At 37.3% G+C, this 16,026-nt stretch overlaps 1 protein-coding gene across 1 annotated transcript in view; it reads right to left on the bottom strand.

The window, feature by feature from the left end:
• Window positions 1–16,026, bottom strand: part of LANCL2 (LanC like 2) — a 60,490-nt gene that overhangs the window by 27,539 nt on the left and 16,925 nt on the right. Inside the window, exon 2 of the mRNA XM_043588478.1 lies at window positions 7,241–7,358. Within this exon, the coding sequence (XP_043444413.1) occupies window positions 7,241–7,358 (118 nt within the window). The remainder of the gene's footprint in view (window positions 1–7,240; window positions 7,359–16,026) is intronic.

Below are 16,026 nucleotides of genomic sequence, written 5' to 3'. Positions count from 1 at the left end.
AAAACTAAAAGGCAACTGACAGAATGCGAGAAGATATGTGCAAACAACATATCAGATAAAGGGTTAGTATCCAAAATCTATGAAGAATTTATCAAACTCAACACTCAACAAACAAATAACCCAGTGAAGAAATGCGCAGAAGACATGAACAAACATTTTTCCAAAGAAGACATCCAGATGGCCAACAGACACATGAAGAGATGCTCAACATCACTCATCATCAGGGAAATACAAATCAAAACCACAATGAGATACCACCTCATACCTGTCAGAATGGCTATGATTAACAACTCAGGAAACAACAGATGTTGGTGAGGATGTGGAGAAAGGGGAACTAAATATATACTAGCAATAAGAGTTCTGTTCCACATTATGACCAGGAATTGGTATCGTCAGCGTTTTGGATTTTGACAATCACTTAATAACATAAGATGTGAAACATCTTTTCATATACTTATTTCCCATCTGTATTATCTTCTTTGGTGAGGTCCTTTCAGGTTTTTTGCACATTTTGTAATAGGGTTGTTTCTTTGTTTGTTTCTTATTGAGTAGTAAGAGCTCTTTGTACATATTCCATAAAAATCCAAAAATGTCTTTTGCAAATACTTTCTCCTTGTCTGTGGCTTGTCTTCCCATTCTCTTGACATTATCTTTCTCAGAGCAGTTTTTAATTCTAACAAAGGCCAGTTTATCATTTATTTCTTTCATGAATCATGCCTTTGGTGTCATATATAAAAAGGCCATCTAGGTGTTCATCTATGTTATCATGTAGCTTTATCATTTTCCATTTTCCATCTAGGCTTATGATCCATTTTGAGTGAATTCTGTTTTTTGAAAGGTGTCTAAGGTAATTTGTTGCATGTGCATGCCCAGTTGTGCCAGCATCACTGGTTAAAATGACTATCTTTGCTCCACTGTATTACTTTTACCTCTGTCAAAGACCAGTGGACTATATTTGCTAAACTACATTTAAGCAAGTCCATTTCTAGGCTCTCTATTCTACTCTATCCATCTATTTGTCTATTGTTCTTAAAAAAAAAAAAGTTTACTTTATGAAAGAGCATGAGCAGAGTACAGGGACAGAGGGAGAGAGAGAGAAAAAAATCCCAAGCAGGCTCCACACTCAGCATGGAGCCTGTTACATGTGGGGCTCAATTTCACGACCCTGAGGTCAAAATCGAGAGTCAGATGCTTAACTGACTGAGCCACCCAGACACCCCTGTTTGTCTGTTCTTGCACCAGTCCCACACTGTTTTGATCATTGTAGCTTTATAGCAAGTCCTACTTTCAGGTAGTAACACTCCTCCAACTTTGTTCTTTTAATACTGAGTTGGCTATTCTGGATATTTTGCCTTTCCATATAAACATTAGAATCAGCTTGTCAATATCCACAAAATAACTTGCTCCAATTTTAACTGCCATTGCATTGAATCTATATATCAAGGTGAAAAAAAAAAAAGACAATATTGAGTCTTCCTATCCATGAACATGGACTATCTTTCTATTTATTTAGTTCTCCTTTGATATCATTCATAGGACACTTGTAGTTTACCTCATGTAGGCTTTGTACATACTTTGTTAAATTTATACCTATTTCATTTGGGGGGGTGTTAATATATATGATATTGGGTTTGAATTTCAAATTCCACTTATTCATTGTTTTTATATAGTGAAGTGAACTCGTTTTTGTATATTAACCTCATATCCTGGAACTTTACAATAAGTACTTATTGATTTTTTATTTATTTTATTATTTTATTATTATTTTTTTAGAGAGAGCAAGAGAGTGAAAGCAGGTGAGGGAAAGACAGAGAGGGAGAGAGAGTAGCAACTCAAGCAGGCTCCATGCCCAGCACAGAGCCTGATGTGGGGCTTGATCTCATGACCCTGGGCCTGGGATCATAACATGAGCCAAAATCAAGAGTTGACCAACTGAGCCACCCAGGAGCCCCTGGGTTATTTCTGATTTTCTACATAGAATGATAATGCCATCTGCAGGGGCAGATTTATTTCTTCCTTCCCAATCTGTATACTTTTTTATTTCCTTTTATTGTTTCATTGCATTAGTTAGGACTTCTGGTAACAGGAATTTACATAAGAACTTAAAAAAAAAGAATTTCCATCTCTCTACTTACATTATTATTCTTGCATGTTTACTTTTTTCACTAAAATTCTTAACGTATTAATCATAGTATTTGAAAATTCCTGGTTTGATAATGCTAACATTCCTGCTATATCTGATTTTAGGTCTGATGTTTATTTACTCATTTCAAAATGTTTTATTTTATTTTTTTGCCTTTTAGTATTCCTGGTAATTTTTTTTAAGTTTATTCTTCTATTTTGATAGAGAGAGAGAGTGTACAAGTGGGGAAGGAGCAGTGAGGGGGGGGGAGAGAGAATCCCAAGCAGGTTCCACACTGTCAGCATGGAACCTGATGTTGGGCTTTAACTCACAAACCATGAGATCACGACCTGAGCCAAATTCAAGAGTCTGATGCTTAACCACTGAGCCACCCAAGTGCCCCATTCCTTGCATTTTTTATGCAAGGTAGATATAATGTACTGGGTAAAAGAAACTGCAGTATCTAGTCCTTTAGTGATGTGGTAGTAAGGAAGAGGGGAGTGGGAGCTTTCTATGGTTCTATGATTAGGTCTTAGTCTTTTTGTGAGTCTATGCCCCTGGACTATGAACTTCACTAGAGCTTCTCAGTGTTTTCCTCTCTGTAGGCTGGACAGGATAGTTATAAGGGGGGTGGAGTTGGGTATTTCCCTTCCCCCAGGGAAGTCTGGGTTCAATAAAACTCCAGTGGGTAAGGCTCTGGTAAAAACTTTTCTCCTGAGGGCTGGTCTTGTTATGAAAAAGATTGTTCTGGCATATTTCAGAATGGTTCCTTTTCCCTCCCCTTTCCAGAAGCACAAAGGGATTGTTCTCCAGTATCCACAGTGAGGACCTGAGAGATCTCCCGGAGTTGACCTCACAAAAAAGTGTGGAAGCCTCCTCATAACTGGGTCCACCTAGAGGCTTTTGTACTCTCGTATTCGTTCAGACTCAACCTCTAGAAATTCATCAGTTAAAGTTTAAATTTCTTTTCCCCACACAGCCTCCCATGGAGGTTTCTTCTTGTGGATCTGTTCTCTGGTAAACTGTGATTTTTCTATCTCTCCCTGTTTATCTCTTCTATTTTTGGTGTAGCCATTTGTTCTATGACCTCACCATACTGACGGCTGTAACAACTGCTTCTCTCAGTTTGTTCAGATTTTTACTTGTTAGGGTGCAGTGGCAACTTCTAAAGTCATTGCATCCCAGACCAGAAACTAGAACTCTCTCTTCATTTTATGGTTTTTTTCCCCCCATTTTTATGGTATTGCTGTGCTTTCTGTAGTATCACTATTCAGCCTCACATTATTTTATTGTCTTTCCATCTCTTTTTTGAGTTCCCTTGGTTCTGCTTTGTGACCCAATTGCTTAAGCAGGTTCCAAAATCACTGTTGAAAATGCTGCAAATTTTCTCCACATTGTAATGGTATCTTCCCGATGTTTTTTCTTCTATTAACAACATGTGATATTCCTGCTTTTTCTAATATTATGTATACAATTGAATTTTTTCCTTAAGTTTGAATTAGATGAATTTTTCTCAATCAACTATTATTAACAGGAAGATTCTCTAAAAGAGGGAAAGGATGAGGATATCTTTCCCAGCTAAAAAAGCTTTCATCTCAAGGGCATCCTCTTCTTATTAAGTGACAAACTTTATTCGTATATGGTGACTTGGGGTGACCAGATTTCCTTTGATTCGCATACCCATTCTGGTTTCATAAGGGCTCCTATCACTGATGTTTCCTTCCTTACCTACACAATTAGCAGTGCCACCAGGGATGCAGTTCCTGCCTTATACAACAATCCCTCTTTTTGGAATGGTTTTTAAAAAATTCTGTAACCTCGGGACACCTGGGTGACTCAGTTGGTTAAGTGTCCAACTTCAGCTCAGGTCACGATCTTGTGGTTCATGGGTTTGAGCCCTGCGTCGGGCTCTGTGCTGATAGCTCAGGGCCTGGAGCCTGCTTTAGATTCTGTGTCTCCTTCTCTCTCTGCCCCCCCCCCCCCCACAATCTGTCTCTCTCTTACAAATAAATAAACATTAAAAATTATTTTAAATTCTATAACCTCTGTTCCCTATATACTCTCCATACTTTTTTTTTTTTTTTTTTGCCTCTCTTCCTTGCCCACTTCATACTCAGATATGCCTGCAAAAACTCCCTCTCTGGGTGTCTCATCCTTCTGAGAATAATTATTTCTTGATTTGGGAGACGGGGAATTGCAGAATACACCTTGCCACCCATGGGTCCTTTGGCTTTCTTCACCCGGACACCATTGTGGTTTTCCACAGTCATTTTGGGTTCGATTTATTTTTCATCCATTATTATTTGGTGTATTCTCTATCTCACAATTTTGCCTAAAAATTAAATTGTGGGTACTTCATTCATTCTTCTTGATTATACAGTTTTAGGAGACAAGATAGGAGAAGCATGGGTGTAAATACATTCCATAGTGCTACCTGAATCCCAGAGTCCTAAATATTACTTTTAATCATTCACACCAAATACCTCTATCATAGCTCTATCAGTGATTCTAAAAGATGACAATAAATGAGGATTTTTAAGAAATATTGATTCTTGGACTCCTCCACCTAAGATCCTCATTTTGTCATTTTGGGATGAAGGCTCATAATATTTTGTTTATTATAAAGCCCTCTGAGTGTTTCTGATGCATAGCATTTAGGACCTAATAAAATTAGGACCTAAAATTGGATGTTAAAATTAGCACTTAGGACCTATAAAATTAAAACTCCTATTTCAACAAGAGGAAATATTTTAAGTAAAAGACTTATTACATATATGTGGAATTTAAGAAACAAAACAGATGAACATAGGGAAAAGAGAAAATTAAAAGGGAGAGGGAAACAAACCATAAGGGACTCTTAACTATAAAGAACAAACTGAGGGTTTGCTGGAGGGGAGGTGGGTGGGGAAATGGGTTAAATGGGTGATGGGTATTAAGGAAGGCATCTCATGTTGGGATGAGCACTGGGTGTTATATGTAAGTGATGAACCACTAAATTCTACTCTTAAAACCAATATTATACTATATGTTAACTAACTAGAATTTAACTAAAATTTTGAACTAAACAACAAAAACTACTTCAAAACATATGTTTAAAACAAAAAAAAAAAAGATGTGATACACACACACACACACACACACACACACACACACACACATATACACACACTATGGGACATTAGCCTAAAAAGAATGAAATCTTGACATTTGCAATGAGATGGATGGAGCTAGAATGTATTATGCTAAGCAAAATAAGTCAGTCAGAGAAAGATTAAATACTGTATGATTTCCCTCATATGTGGGATTTAAGAAATAATACAGATGAACATAGGGGAAAGGGAAAAAAAAGAGAGAGTGAAGGAAACCATGAGAGACTCTTAACTATAGAGAATAAACTGAGGGTTGATGGGCGGGGGAGTGGGGGGGGTGGGGGGGGTTAGGGTAAATTGGTGATGGGCATTAAGGAGAGCATTTGTGATAAGCACTGGGTGTTATATGTAAGTGATGAATCACTAAATTATACTTCTGAAACCATTATTACACTATATGTTAACTAAGTAAAATTTAAATAAAACTTTGAAATAAAAGAAAAGAAAAAAGAAAAAGGTGTTTTAGGGAAAATCTGTGCTAAGAGTAACTATGTTGTTTTTCCTTTCAAAATATCCTTCTTTGAATTTACTTCAAGTTAGCCAAAATTATCTAAATTTATTTATTTATTTATTTTTTTCAACATTTATTTATTTTTGGGACAGAGAGAGACAGAGCATGAATGGGGGAGGGGCAGAGAGAGAGGGAGACACAGAATCGGAAACAGGCTCCAGGCTCTCAGCCATCAGCCCAGAGCCCGACGCGGGGCTCGAACTCACAGACCGCGAGATCATGACCTGGTTGAAGTCGGACGCTTAACCGACTGCGCCACCCAGGTGCCCCAAAATTATCTAAATTTATATTAAGATAAATTTCTTTGGCTGTATAAGTTGAACTAACTCCATGTCTTCCTGGGTTTAAAAGTTTGAAAAATTTAATTGTAATGTCATTTATGTAAATGTTGTATTCATAATAGGCAAACATAAATAAAGCACCACAGAAATAAATATAAAAATAAACACAAATAAAAAAAGATTAGGAACTTGTTCGGTTGTGTATTGCAAAAGCAGGTATTGTATCGGTTCTCAGTATTCTAACATGTATACTTATGTCTATGCTGTTCATTGACTAAACTATAAAAGTTTAGCAAAGGCTATAAATCAATATGAAAATTATTATTGGCACTAATCATACTGTATAGTCTAATCCCTCAGAAGAAGGTCTTTATTTCCTTATACTCCCTAAGTAGTTATCATAATGTTCTGGCTACACAGTAAAATAAGAATATAAAGATTAGTTAAAGCAAGCTAATTTTGAAATTAAGTTTTTGGGGGCGCCTGGGTGGCGCAGTCGGTTAAGCGTCTGACTTCAGCCAGGTCACGATCTCGCGGTCTGTGAGTTCGAGCCCCGCGTCAGGCTCTGGGCTGATGGCTCAGAGCCTGGAGCCTGTTTCCGATTCTGTGTCTCCCTCTCTCTCTGCCCCTCCCCCGTTCATGCTCTGTCTCTCTGTCCCCAAAATAAATAAACGTTGAAAAAAAAAAAAAAAAGAAATTAAGTTTTTGGATGTAAAGTGTATTACTGGTTGCTTATTCAATTATTATCACTAAATTCAAAAGCAAAATCTTTATGTGTCCAAATGAATCAAATGGGTACAAGCAATAGGTTAAATAGTTTAGGTACAATGGAGAAATCACATACCACAACTTGTCACAAAGATCAACGTGTAAAGGCAAATAAAAAACTGAACCTACAGCAAGTTATCTCTTATTACACATTTTCATACATACCCATATATTAGTTCAAATAAATAATGCTATAAAAATGTGACATACTACATATCAAAGTTCAAATTTCAGGCAGAAAAGATTTCTTTAGAAATAAAATTATAAAGTATCTCATCACTGAAGAAGTTCAAGATTTTGTTTAAAGGGTATAAAACTTTACCACTTTAAAAGAAGCAAATTTTAAATTCAAATGTTACAATTGTAATCCCCAAACAGAACATCAATTAACTATACCCTATATTCTCACCTGTCCAACCAGTATAAGCAGAGCAATCATGTGGATCAGCTGTCTTGAGCCCCTCTTCCATTTGCTGTAGAAGATCTTTGATTTTGGTCTGGATTCGCCTTGTGAAATTATGAATGATCTGAGAACCAAAAAGAAGACATAAATTTAAATTGCATAAGAGTAGGGTAATATTGTAATAAATACTTTAGTAGTCTAACTTGTCAGAACATGAGACAGTAATCATATTACTTGGCCCATTTCAATGCTTCATTGGTTATAGGGTCTCTACTTTGATTTTATAAGGAAAATTGTTAAATGAGATAATGCCCTAGATGGACTATAAGTCATTGGTAAAATTATAAAAAACAAGTTGTAGAAACCAAAGGAAAAACTATTTCTTTTTTTTAAAAAATTTTTTTTTCAACGTTTATTTATTTTTTTTGGGACAGAGAGAGACAGAGCATGAACGGGGGAGGGGCAGAGAGAGAGGGAGACACAGAATCGGAAACAGGCTCCAGGCTCCGAGCCATCAGCCCAGAGCCTGATGCGGGGCTCGAACTCACGGACCGCGAGATCGTGACCTGGCTGAAGTCGGATGCTTAACCGACTGCGCCACCCAGGCGCCCCAGGAAAAACTATTTCTTAAAAAAAGATGGATTTGGGACATCTGGGGGACTCAGTTGGTTGAGCATTCAACTCTTGATTTTGGCTCAGGTCATGATCCCGGAGTCGTGGGATTAAGTCCCGCATCCAGTCCATACTGAACATGGAGCCTATTTAAGATTCTTTCTCTTTCTCTCTCTCTCTCTCTCTCTCTCTCTCTCCCCCTCTCCCCTGCTTGCGCTGTCTCTCTAAAATAAAAATTTTTAAAAAGATGGATTAGACTAAACAAAAAAAGATGGATTCAACTAAATGTTACCTTCTACAAGTTAAAAAAAATTTTTTTTTCAACATTTATTTATTTTTGGGACAGAGAGAGACAGAGCATGAACGGGGGAGGGGCAGAGAGAGAGGTAGACACAGAATCGGAAACAGGCTCCAGGCTCTGAGCCATCAGCCCAGAGCCCGACGCGGGGCTCGAACTCACGGACCGCGAGATCGTGACCTGGCTGAAGTCAGACGCTTAACCGACTGCGCCACCTAGGCGCCCCTACAAGTTAAAGAATATAAGAAAAAGATGATTCAAAAATTAATGACCAGGGGGAAATAACTGTAATAGAAAACAATATAACAAAAAAAGACTACAATAATACAGAAATAGATATAAAATTACTGATGCACTTTTTAAAAAGGAAAAATCAAAAATATTCAATCACTTAGAAATTATCGAAAAGAAAATAAATACAAGTACCATGGTTTGCCTTATCAGATTAACAAATAATAACATTGAAAAATATGAAGTCCCCATGCTGCTAGGAGCTACAGAAACAAGTATCCTTTTTCACTGCTGGTAGTCTTTCTCAAGAGAAACAGCAATATTCTTCTTTTTTTCAAATTTTTTTAACATTTATTTTTGAGAGAGCAAGCACGAGTGGGGGAGGAGAGAGAGAGAGAGGGAGACACAGAATCTGAAGCAGGCTGCAGGCTCCGAGCTGTTCACACAGAGCCCAACATGGGGCCTGAACCCACGGACTGAGAGATCATGACTGAGAGATCATGACCGGAGCCGAAGTCTGATGCCCAACGGGCTAAGCCACCCGGGAGTCCCAGCAATATTCTTAAATAGGTAGCTGATAGTGTTCAGATTTTTATGTCTCTGATGATTTTTGAAAAATCTACTGCTACACAAATTGCTGAGGTATATTAAGATACGTGATTATGGTCATCGGGTTTTCTATTTATTCTTTTAATTATTTATTGGTTTCATGCATTTTGTAGTTCTGTTGTTAGACATAGACAAATTTATGACTGCATGTCCTCCTGACAGAGTGACTTGTTATCCTAGTGAAATGTCCCTCTCTGGGACTATAGAGAAAATGTTTTTGTGTTATTGCACAGTTAGGGCTTTCAGGGCAAATTTTACTGAAATTTGGGGTTCTGAACTAAAAGTAAACTTTAGGAATTAAGTTACAATTGAATACGTTGTGAGGACTCCAGAGAGGTTTACTTAATCCCGGAGGTATGTGTTTACATTTCCGGGGGCTGTATGTATTTCTGAGTAGTAAAACTGAAGACCAATGGGCTTATCTTTTCATTGAGAGATTTATTTACACCCCCCCCCTCCCAAAGACTTAGATATTTGCAATGAAACTCTCTCAGAAGAAGGGAAGAAGTTTCCTCTATTCCATTTGTAAAAAGCAGAGAAAAAATATTTCTTTTTTTTATATTTGCCTACAATACATAGACTCTGTGTGTGGAGGACATCTGACCTGGCTTCATTGTGTTGTTCCATAGGCAAGACCTGAGACATGTGGAACCACTCACTGGCTATAGTCTGTCTGATAAATAATAAATCTCTAATCCAGAAACCTCTTATGTACATTGAGGAAAAAATTAATTGATAAATAGTAAAAATCTAAATGAGGGTGAGATTGGCATCACTGCAGCATTGGGCACACCTTATTTTTGTCCTGCAATGATAAAAATAAATCCACAAACATAAGCGCTTCTGTGTGAGTTGTGGAACCCAGCGCCTTGCACCACGGGACCCACGGTGGGTTTAGCTCACCGGTCTACCAGATATCAGTACTTGCTGTAGAACCTACATGAGACTGTGAATTGGTTCCCGCCCCTCTCAGATGTGATCTGGGAGTGCATGCAGAACAGTGAGTTAAGCAATCACTTTCAGATCATAAAGCCTTTGGGGGGAAGTCCTGATTTCCAGAGGAAAATTTCCAACATCCACTAGAGGAAAAAAAAACGAGTTTGTAGGCACTAGATTGGGTAAGACCTCGTCTTTATCAACATCACCGCTTCCCGAAGGTGGTATAGCACAGGGCTAAATAGATGGCCTGTATTTTCTCCCACAGGGAAAAGGGAGAGCCTGGGCATGAATGAATGCCCAGTTTTCAAATTTGTGCAGGACTCTGCTGAAGAGACTCATTTTTCTCTCACAGTATCCAGAGCATCACTTAGAGAGCTCCATGAATGGGGAGAAGAGGCAAATCAGGGCTGTAGTATATAAGCTTCTCAGAGGGCATAAAAGGGATATAGTTCCTGCTGATGTATGTGTTCCAGACTCCATCAGGTTCATGAAAAATCAAGGAAAGAGGACATACCCAAAAGATCACAATCATCTTCCAAAAACCAAACCGAAACAAAGACATGAAAATGTATGATTTACCCAATAAAGAATTCAAAAAAGCTGTTTTAAGGAAACTCAATGAGTACAAGAAAACACAGAAAGAAAATTTAAGGAAATCAGGAAAAGAACACATGACCAAAACGAGAAATTTAACAAAGAGATAGAAATCATAGAAAAGAATCAATGATAAACTCTGGAGTTGAAGAATTTAATGGAATAGAATCACAACAGAGGGAATCAAAAGCAGAGTAGACCAAACAGAAGATAGAATGAGTTAGAGGACAGGCACTTTGAAACACCCAGTCTGAAGACAAAAAAGAAAAACAAATTAGAGAGTGAAGAAAGCCTATGTGATCTATAGGACACTTATAAAACAAAACAAAACAAAAACAAATTTCTGAATCAGTTCCACAAAGAGAAGAGATGAGGGAACAGAAAGCTTAAAGAAATAATGCAGAGAACTTCCAGATTCTGGGAAAAGATTTAGACATAATAAATAGATCGCCCCATTATTTTCATTCAAAATGTCCTTGTCTAAGACACATCATAATAGAAACATCAAAAATCAAACTGTAGAGTGCTGACAACACTGACTCCATCTTTGGCCCTCCATCTTGTTCATGTTCACTTGATGACCTCTCTTGGGCTACATATCTAGACCCCTTGAAGATTAATATGCATACCATAGAAAAGACCACCAAGGCCAGGATGAGGAGAGGCTTGCTTTGGCCTCCCATGAATCTGTTAGAGAACATAGTCTTGCCCCTTCCTGGTGGCACAGGGGGTGCCATAATATCTAATTAAAGATTATCTGCAAATTAGATACATGCAAACCCCTTTGAGATGCATGTAAACCCTTTTATCTCACTACAATGCCCTCCTGTGTGTCCTATCATTCTATAAAATCTGTGGATTAATGTTTTGACTTTGCACAGAATAACTACAAAGCAACTGGATCATCTACTGCCTGATCCCCTCATCAGTAAGTTCCCCTGAATAAAACACTGTGTAAACCAAAAGAAGTTGCCTTCTTTGTTTCTCAGTCTCAGAGTGCCTTCTCCATTTGGAGGGTACTTTATTGTCCCTCTCCCACCTTCTAACACAACAACAAAAAAAAGAGAGAAACCTAAAGGTAGCAAGAGTAGAGATTATACATAACCTACAAAGGAACTTCAATGGGGGTATCAGTGAATTTCTCAGCAGAAATTGTACAGACTAAGACTAGGATGATATATTCAAAGTGCCAAAAGAAAAAATAACTGCAAACCAAAACCAACCAACCAACCAAACAAACAAACAAAAAACCCCAAAAACAACAACAACAAAAAACTTTCTGGCAAAATTATCCTTCAAGAATGAAGGAAAATAAAGACTTTCCCAAACAAACAAAAGCTGAGGGAATTCATCACCACTAGACCTGCCTAATGAGAAGGGCTGAAAGGAGTTCTTCCAGCTGGAATGAAGGGAAGCTAACTAGTAACATGAAAATATAGGGCTTCCTGGGTGGCTCAGTCGGTTAAGTGTCCAATTCTTGATTTTGGCTCAGGTCATGATCTCAGTTTGTGATTCGGGCACCACGTTAGACTCTGCACTGACCTCACAGAGCCTGCTTTGGATTCTCTGTCTCCCTCTCTCTCTGTTCCTCCCCCACTTGCTCTCTCTCAGAATTAAATATTTAAAAACCAAAAATAAAAAAAATACGAAAACATAAAACACACTGATAAAGGCAGACATGCAGTCAAATTCAGAAAACTCTAATACTATAATATGATAGTGTGTTACCCATTTTACTATAAAGGTCAGAACAAGAGTAGCAAAAATAAGTATTACTATTATAATTTGCTAATGAATATACAATATAAAAAGAGACAAATCATCACTAAAATGCATAAAAGGAGGAGAGTAAAAGGGTGGCGATTTCATGTGAGATTGAGGTTAAGCTGTTATCAGTGTAAAAGAGACTATTAGATCTATAAGATGTTTTAGGTAAGTCTCATAGTAACCACAAAACAAAAAATTATAGTGGATTCACAAAAGTTAAAGACATAGGAATCAGAGCATACAACAGTGACAAATCACAAACCGACAAAGGAATGCAGCAAGAGAGGCAAAAAGGAAAAAGGCAACTACAAAACAGGCAGAAAACTATTAAAAAGATGGTGCCGGTAAGTCCTTATGTGTCAATAATTACTGTACATGTAAGTGGACTGAACTTTTTAAACCAAAAGGCAAAGAGTATCTTGATGGGTAAAAAACAAAAAACAAAAAACAAGAAGACCAAACCTGAAAGAGACTCACTTCAGCATTAAGGACACACATAGGCTCAAAGTGAAGGGATGGAAAAAGATATTCCATGCAAGTGGAAACCAAAGGACAAGGGTGGCTATATCAGAAAAAAATAAGAAAGAACAGACTAAGTAAAAAACAGTAACATGAAACAAAGGTCATTGTATAAAGATAAAGGGACCAATTCTTCAAGGAGACATAATAATTGAAAATATATACACACTCAACATGAGAGCACCTAATACATTAAGCAAATATAATCAGATCCGCAGGGAGAAGTAAACAATACAAGAAAAAAGTGGAGTTTAATATACACTTTTTAAGAATGAATAGATCATCCCAACAGAAAATCAACAAGTAAACATTGGATTTAGACAATATGTTAAACCAAATGGACCTGACATATAGAAGACATTCCATTAGACAATAACCAAATACACATTCTTCTCAAGTGCACACATATCATTCTTCAAGGATAGATCATATCTTCATACAATCACAAACTAGTGTTACCAAATCTAGAAGACTGAAATCATACCAATTATCTTTACTGGCAAAGTTATAAAAGTGGAAATCAGTAAGAAGAAACTGGAAAATCTACATATATGTGAAAATTAAACAACGCACCCCTCAATAATCAAAGGGTCGAAGAAGAAATCGAAAGGACATTGAAAAAATATCTTGAAACAAATGAAAATGGAAACACACATACTTAAATTATGAGATGCTGCAAAAGCAATTCTAAAATGGAGGTTTATATGGATAATATTTATATAGATAATTTCTATATTAAGAAAAAAATGATTTTTTAGAAAGTTTATTTATGTTGAGAAAGAGCATGAGCAGGGTAGGGGAAGAGAGAGAGAGGATCCAAGTAGACTCCGTGATGTCAGTGTGGAGCCCAGTGGGGTGTTTGAACTCACCAACTGTGAGAGCCATGACCTGAGCCTAAATCAAGAGTCAAGTACTTTACTGACTGAGCCACCCAGGCATCCCAGGAAAAATTAAGATCTTAAATAAATAACCTAACTCTACATCTCAAGAACCAGAAAAAGAATAAACCAAGCCCAACATTAGCAGAAGGAGAAAAATAATAAATATCAAAGCAAAAGTACATGAAATAGAGACCAGAGGAAAAGTAGAAAAAAATTAACAAAACTAAGACCTCGTATTGCAGAAAGAAGAAAAAATTGACAAACCTTTAGCCAGTCTGGAAAAAAAAGGAAGACTCAAATAAATAAAAACAAAATGAGGGGCACCTGGGTGGTTCAGTCGGTTAAGCATCCAACTCTTGATTTTGGCTCAGGTCATGATCTCACAGTTCCTGGGTTCAAGCTATGCATTGGTATCTGTGCCGAGAGTGCAGAGCCTGCTTGGGATTCTCTCTCTCTCTCTGCCCCTCTCTCACACACGTGTGTGCTCCCTCTCTCTCTCTCTCTCTCAAAATAAGTAAACTTAAAAGAAATAAAATAAAAACAGGAATGAAAGATGAGACATTACAAGTGATACCAAAGAATGTAAAGAATCATGGGAGACTTCTATGAACAGTTATATGCCAACAGAATGGATAACCTAGAAGCAATGGGTAAATTCCTAGAAACATACAGGTAAGGCCAAATCAGAAAGATTTGGAAAATATGAACAGAGCAATACAGGGGCAAGGAGATTCAATGTGAAATCAAAAGCCTTCCCAAAAGCCTTCCCAAAAGAATCCCTCAAATGAGATGATGAATTCTACCAAACACTTCCAGCAAAATTAGCCATTCTTTTTTTTTCAAAATCTTCTAAAATTAAAGAGGAGGGAATACTCCAAATGCATTGTACAAGACCAACACTGCCAAAGCCAGATAAGGAACACTGTAAGAAAACTACACATCAATATCCCTGATGAACGTGGATGCAAAATTTTCAGTAAAATATTAGCAAACTGAATTCAAAAACACATTAAAAGGACACTATACCAGGATCAGGTGAGCTTTATTCCTGGGATGCAAGGATGATTCATCAATAAATGCGATACACCACATTAATAGAACAAAAGATAAAAAATTATATGATTCCCTCAACAGATTTAAAAAAATACAATTGACCCTTTCTTGATTTCATGATTAAACTCTCAACAAATTGGAAATAGAAGGAACACACCTTAACATAATAAAGGTGTATACAACAAGGCTATAGCTAACATCACACTTAAAGATGAAAGGTTGAAAGCTTTTCCTCTAAGATCAGGACCAAGACAAGGGTGCACACTCTAACCACTCTTAATCAGGATAGTACTGGAAGTCCTAGCTAGGGCAGTTAGGGCAAGATAAAGAATTAAAAGGCATCCAAATCAGAAAGGAGAAAGTAAAACTGTCTACATTTCCAGATGACATCATCTTATATACAGAAAATCCTAAAAACACAGCCAAAAAATTGAGGGAAGTAATCGACAAATTCGGTAAAGTTGCAGGATATAAAACCAACATACAGAAATCAACTGTGCTTATATATACTAACAAAATAGCTTAAAAGAAGCAAAGAAAACAATTCTATCACAATAGCACCAAATACAATAAAATACTTAGGAATAAATTTTGCCAAGGAGGTGGACTATAAGACTATGAGACTATATAACTCTGAAATCAAAGAAACTGAAGACAAACAAATGCAAAGAAATCTGTGTTCATGAACCAGAAGAATTAATATGTTACTGCTGTTAATGAATATGCCAACAACAATGGCTGATTCTCCATCTAACTGTCTGAAGACCTTTTGACTACAAGTTATTAGCTTGAACTTCCTGAGACTTGTGCTTTGGCTTTTACTGTGAATCAAAGGGATACAGAATAATTTGCATGACAAGAAAAAGACTGGAGAAGCACCAGTTTGATACCTGGTACGGCACTACCCATAAGATGGTACCCAGTCCATGTCTATTTCCCATACTCTTCTTCCCTACCATCAGAATTCTGATTATATTCAGGGCAGCAATGCATCCAGCCCCAGAAGAGCTACTTGCTTTTCTAGGCTGCCTTAGGACCAGGGGCAGACATATGACATAGTTCTGACCAATGAGGCATAAGCACAAGTCTTCTAGGACCTCTTAGAAGGTTCTTCTCTTTCCTGATGAAAGAGAAGGATACAGCTGGCACTCCCTTCTTTTTTTTCCCTTTTCCCTGCTATAAAATTAGACATGCAGTCTGGAGCTGTAGCAGCCATCTTCTACTAAACACAAAGAAGATGAGAGAAACACCAAAATGATCTCATAAATCCAGGCCCTGATCTTGTCGAA

The sequence above is a fragment of the Prionailurus bengalensis genome, chromosome A2, assembly GCF_016509475.1.
Source record: "Prionailurus bengalensis isolate Pbe53 chromosome A2, Fcat_Pben_1.1_paternal_pri, whole genome shotgun sequence".
In the NCBI taxonomy this organism is placed as follows: domain Eukaryota; kingdom Metazoa; phylum Chordata; class Mammalia; order Carnivora; family Felidae; genus Prionailurus; species Prionailurus bengalensis.
Note: the sequence above shows the minus strand (reverse complement) of the source record. Positions and strands in the feature narration are given on the sequence as shown.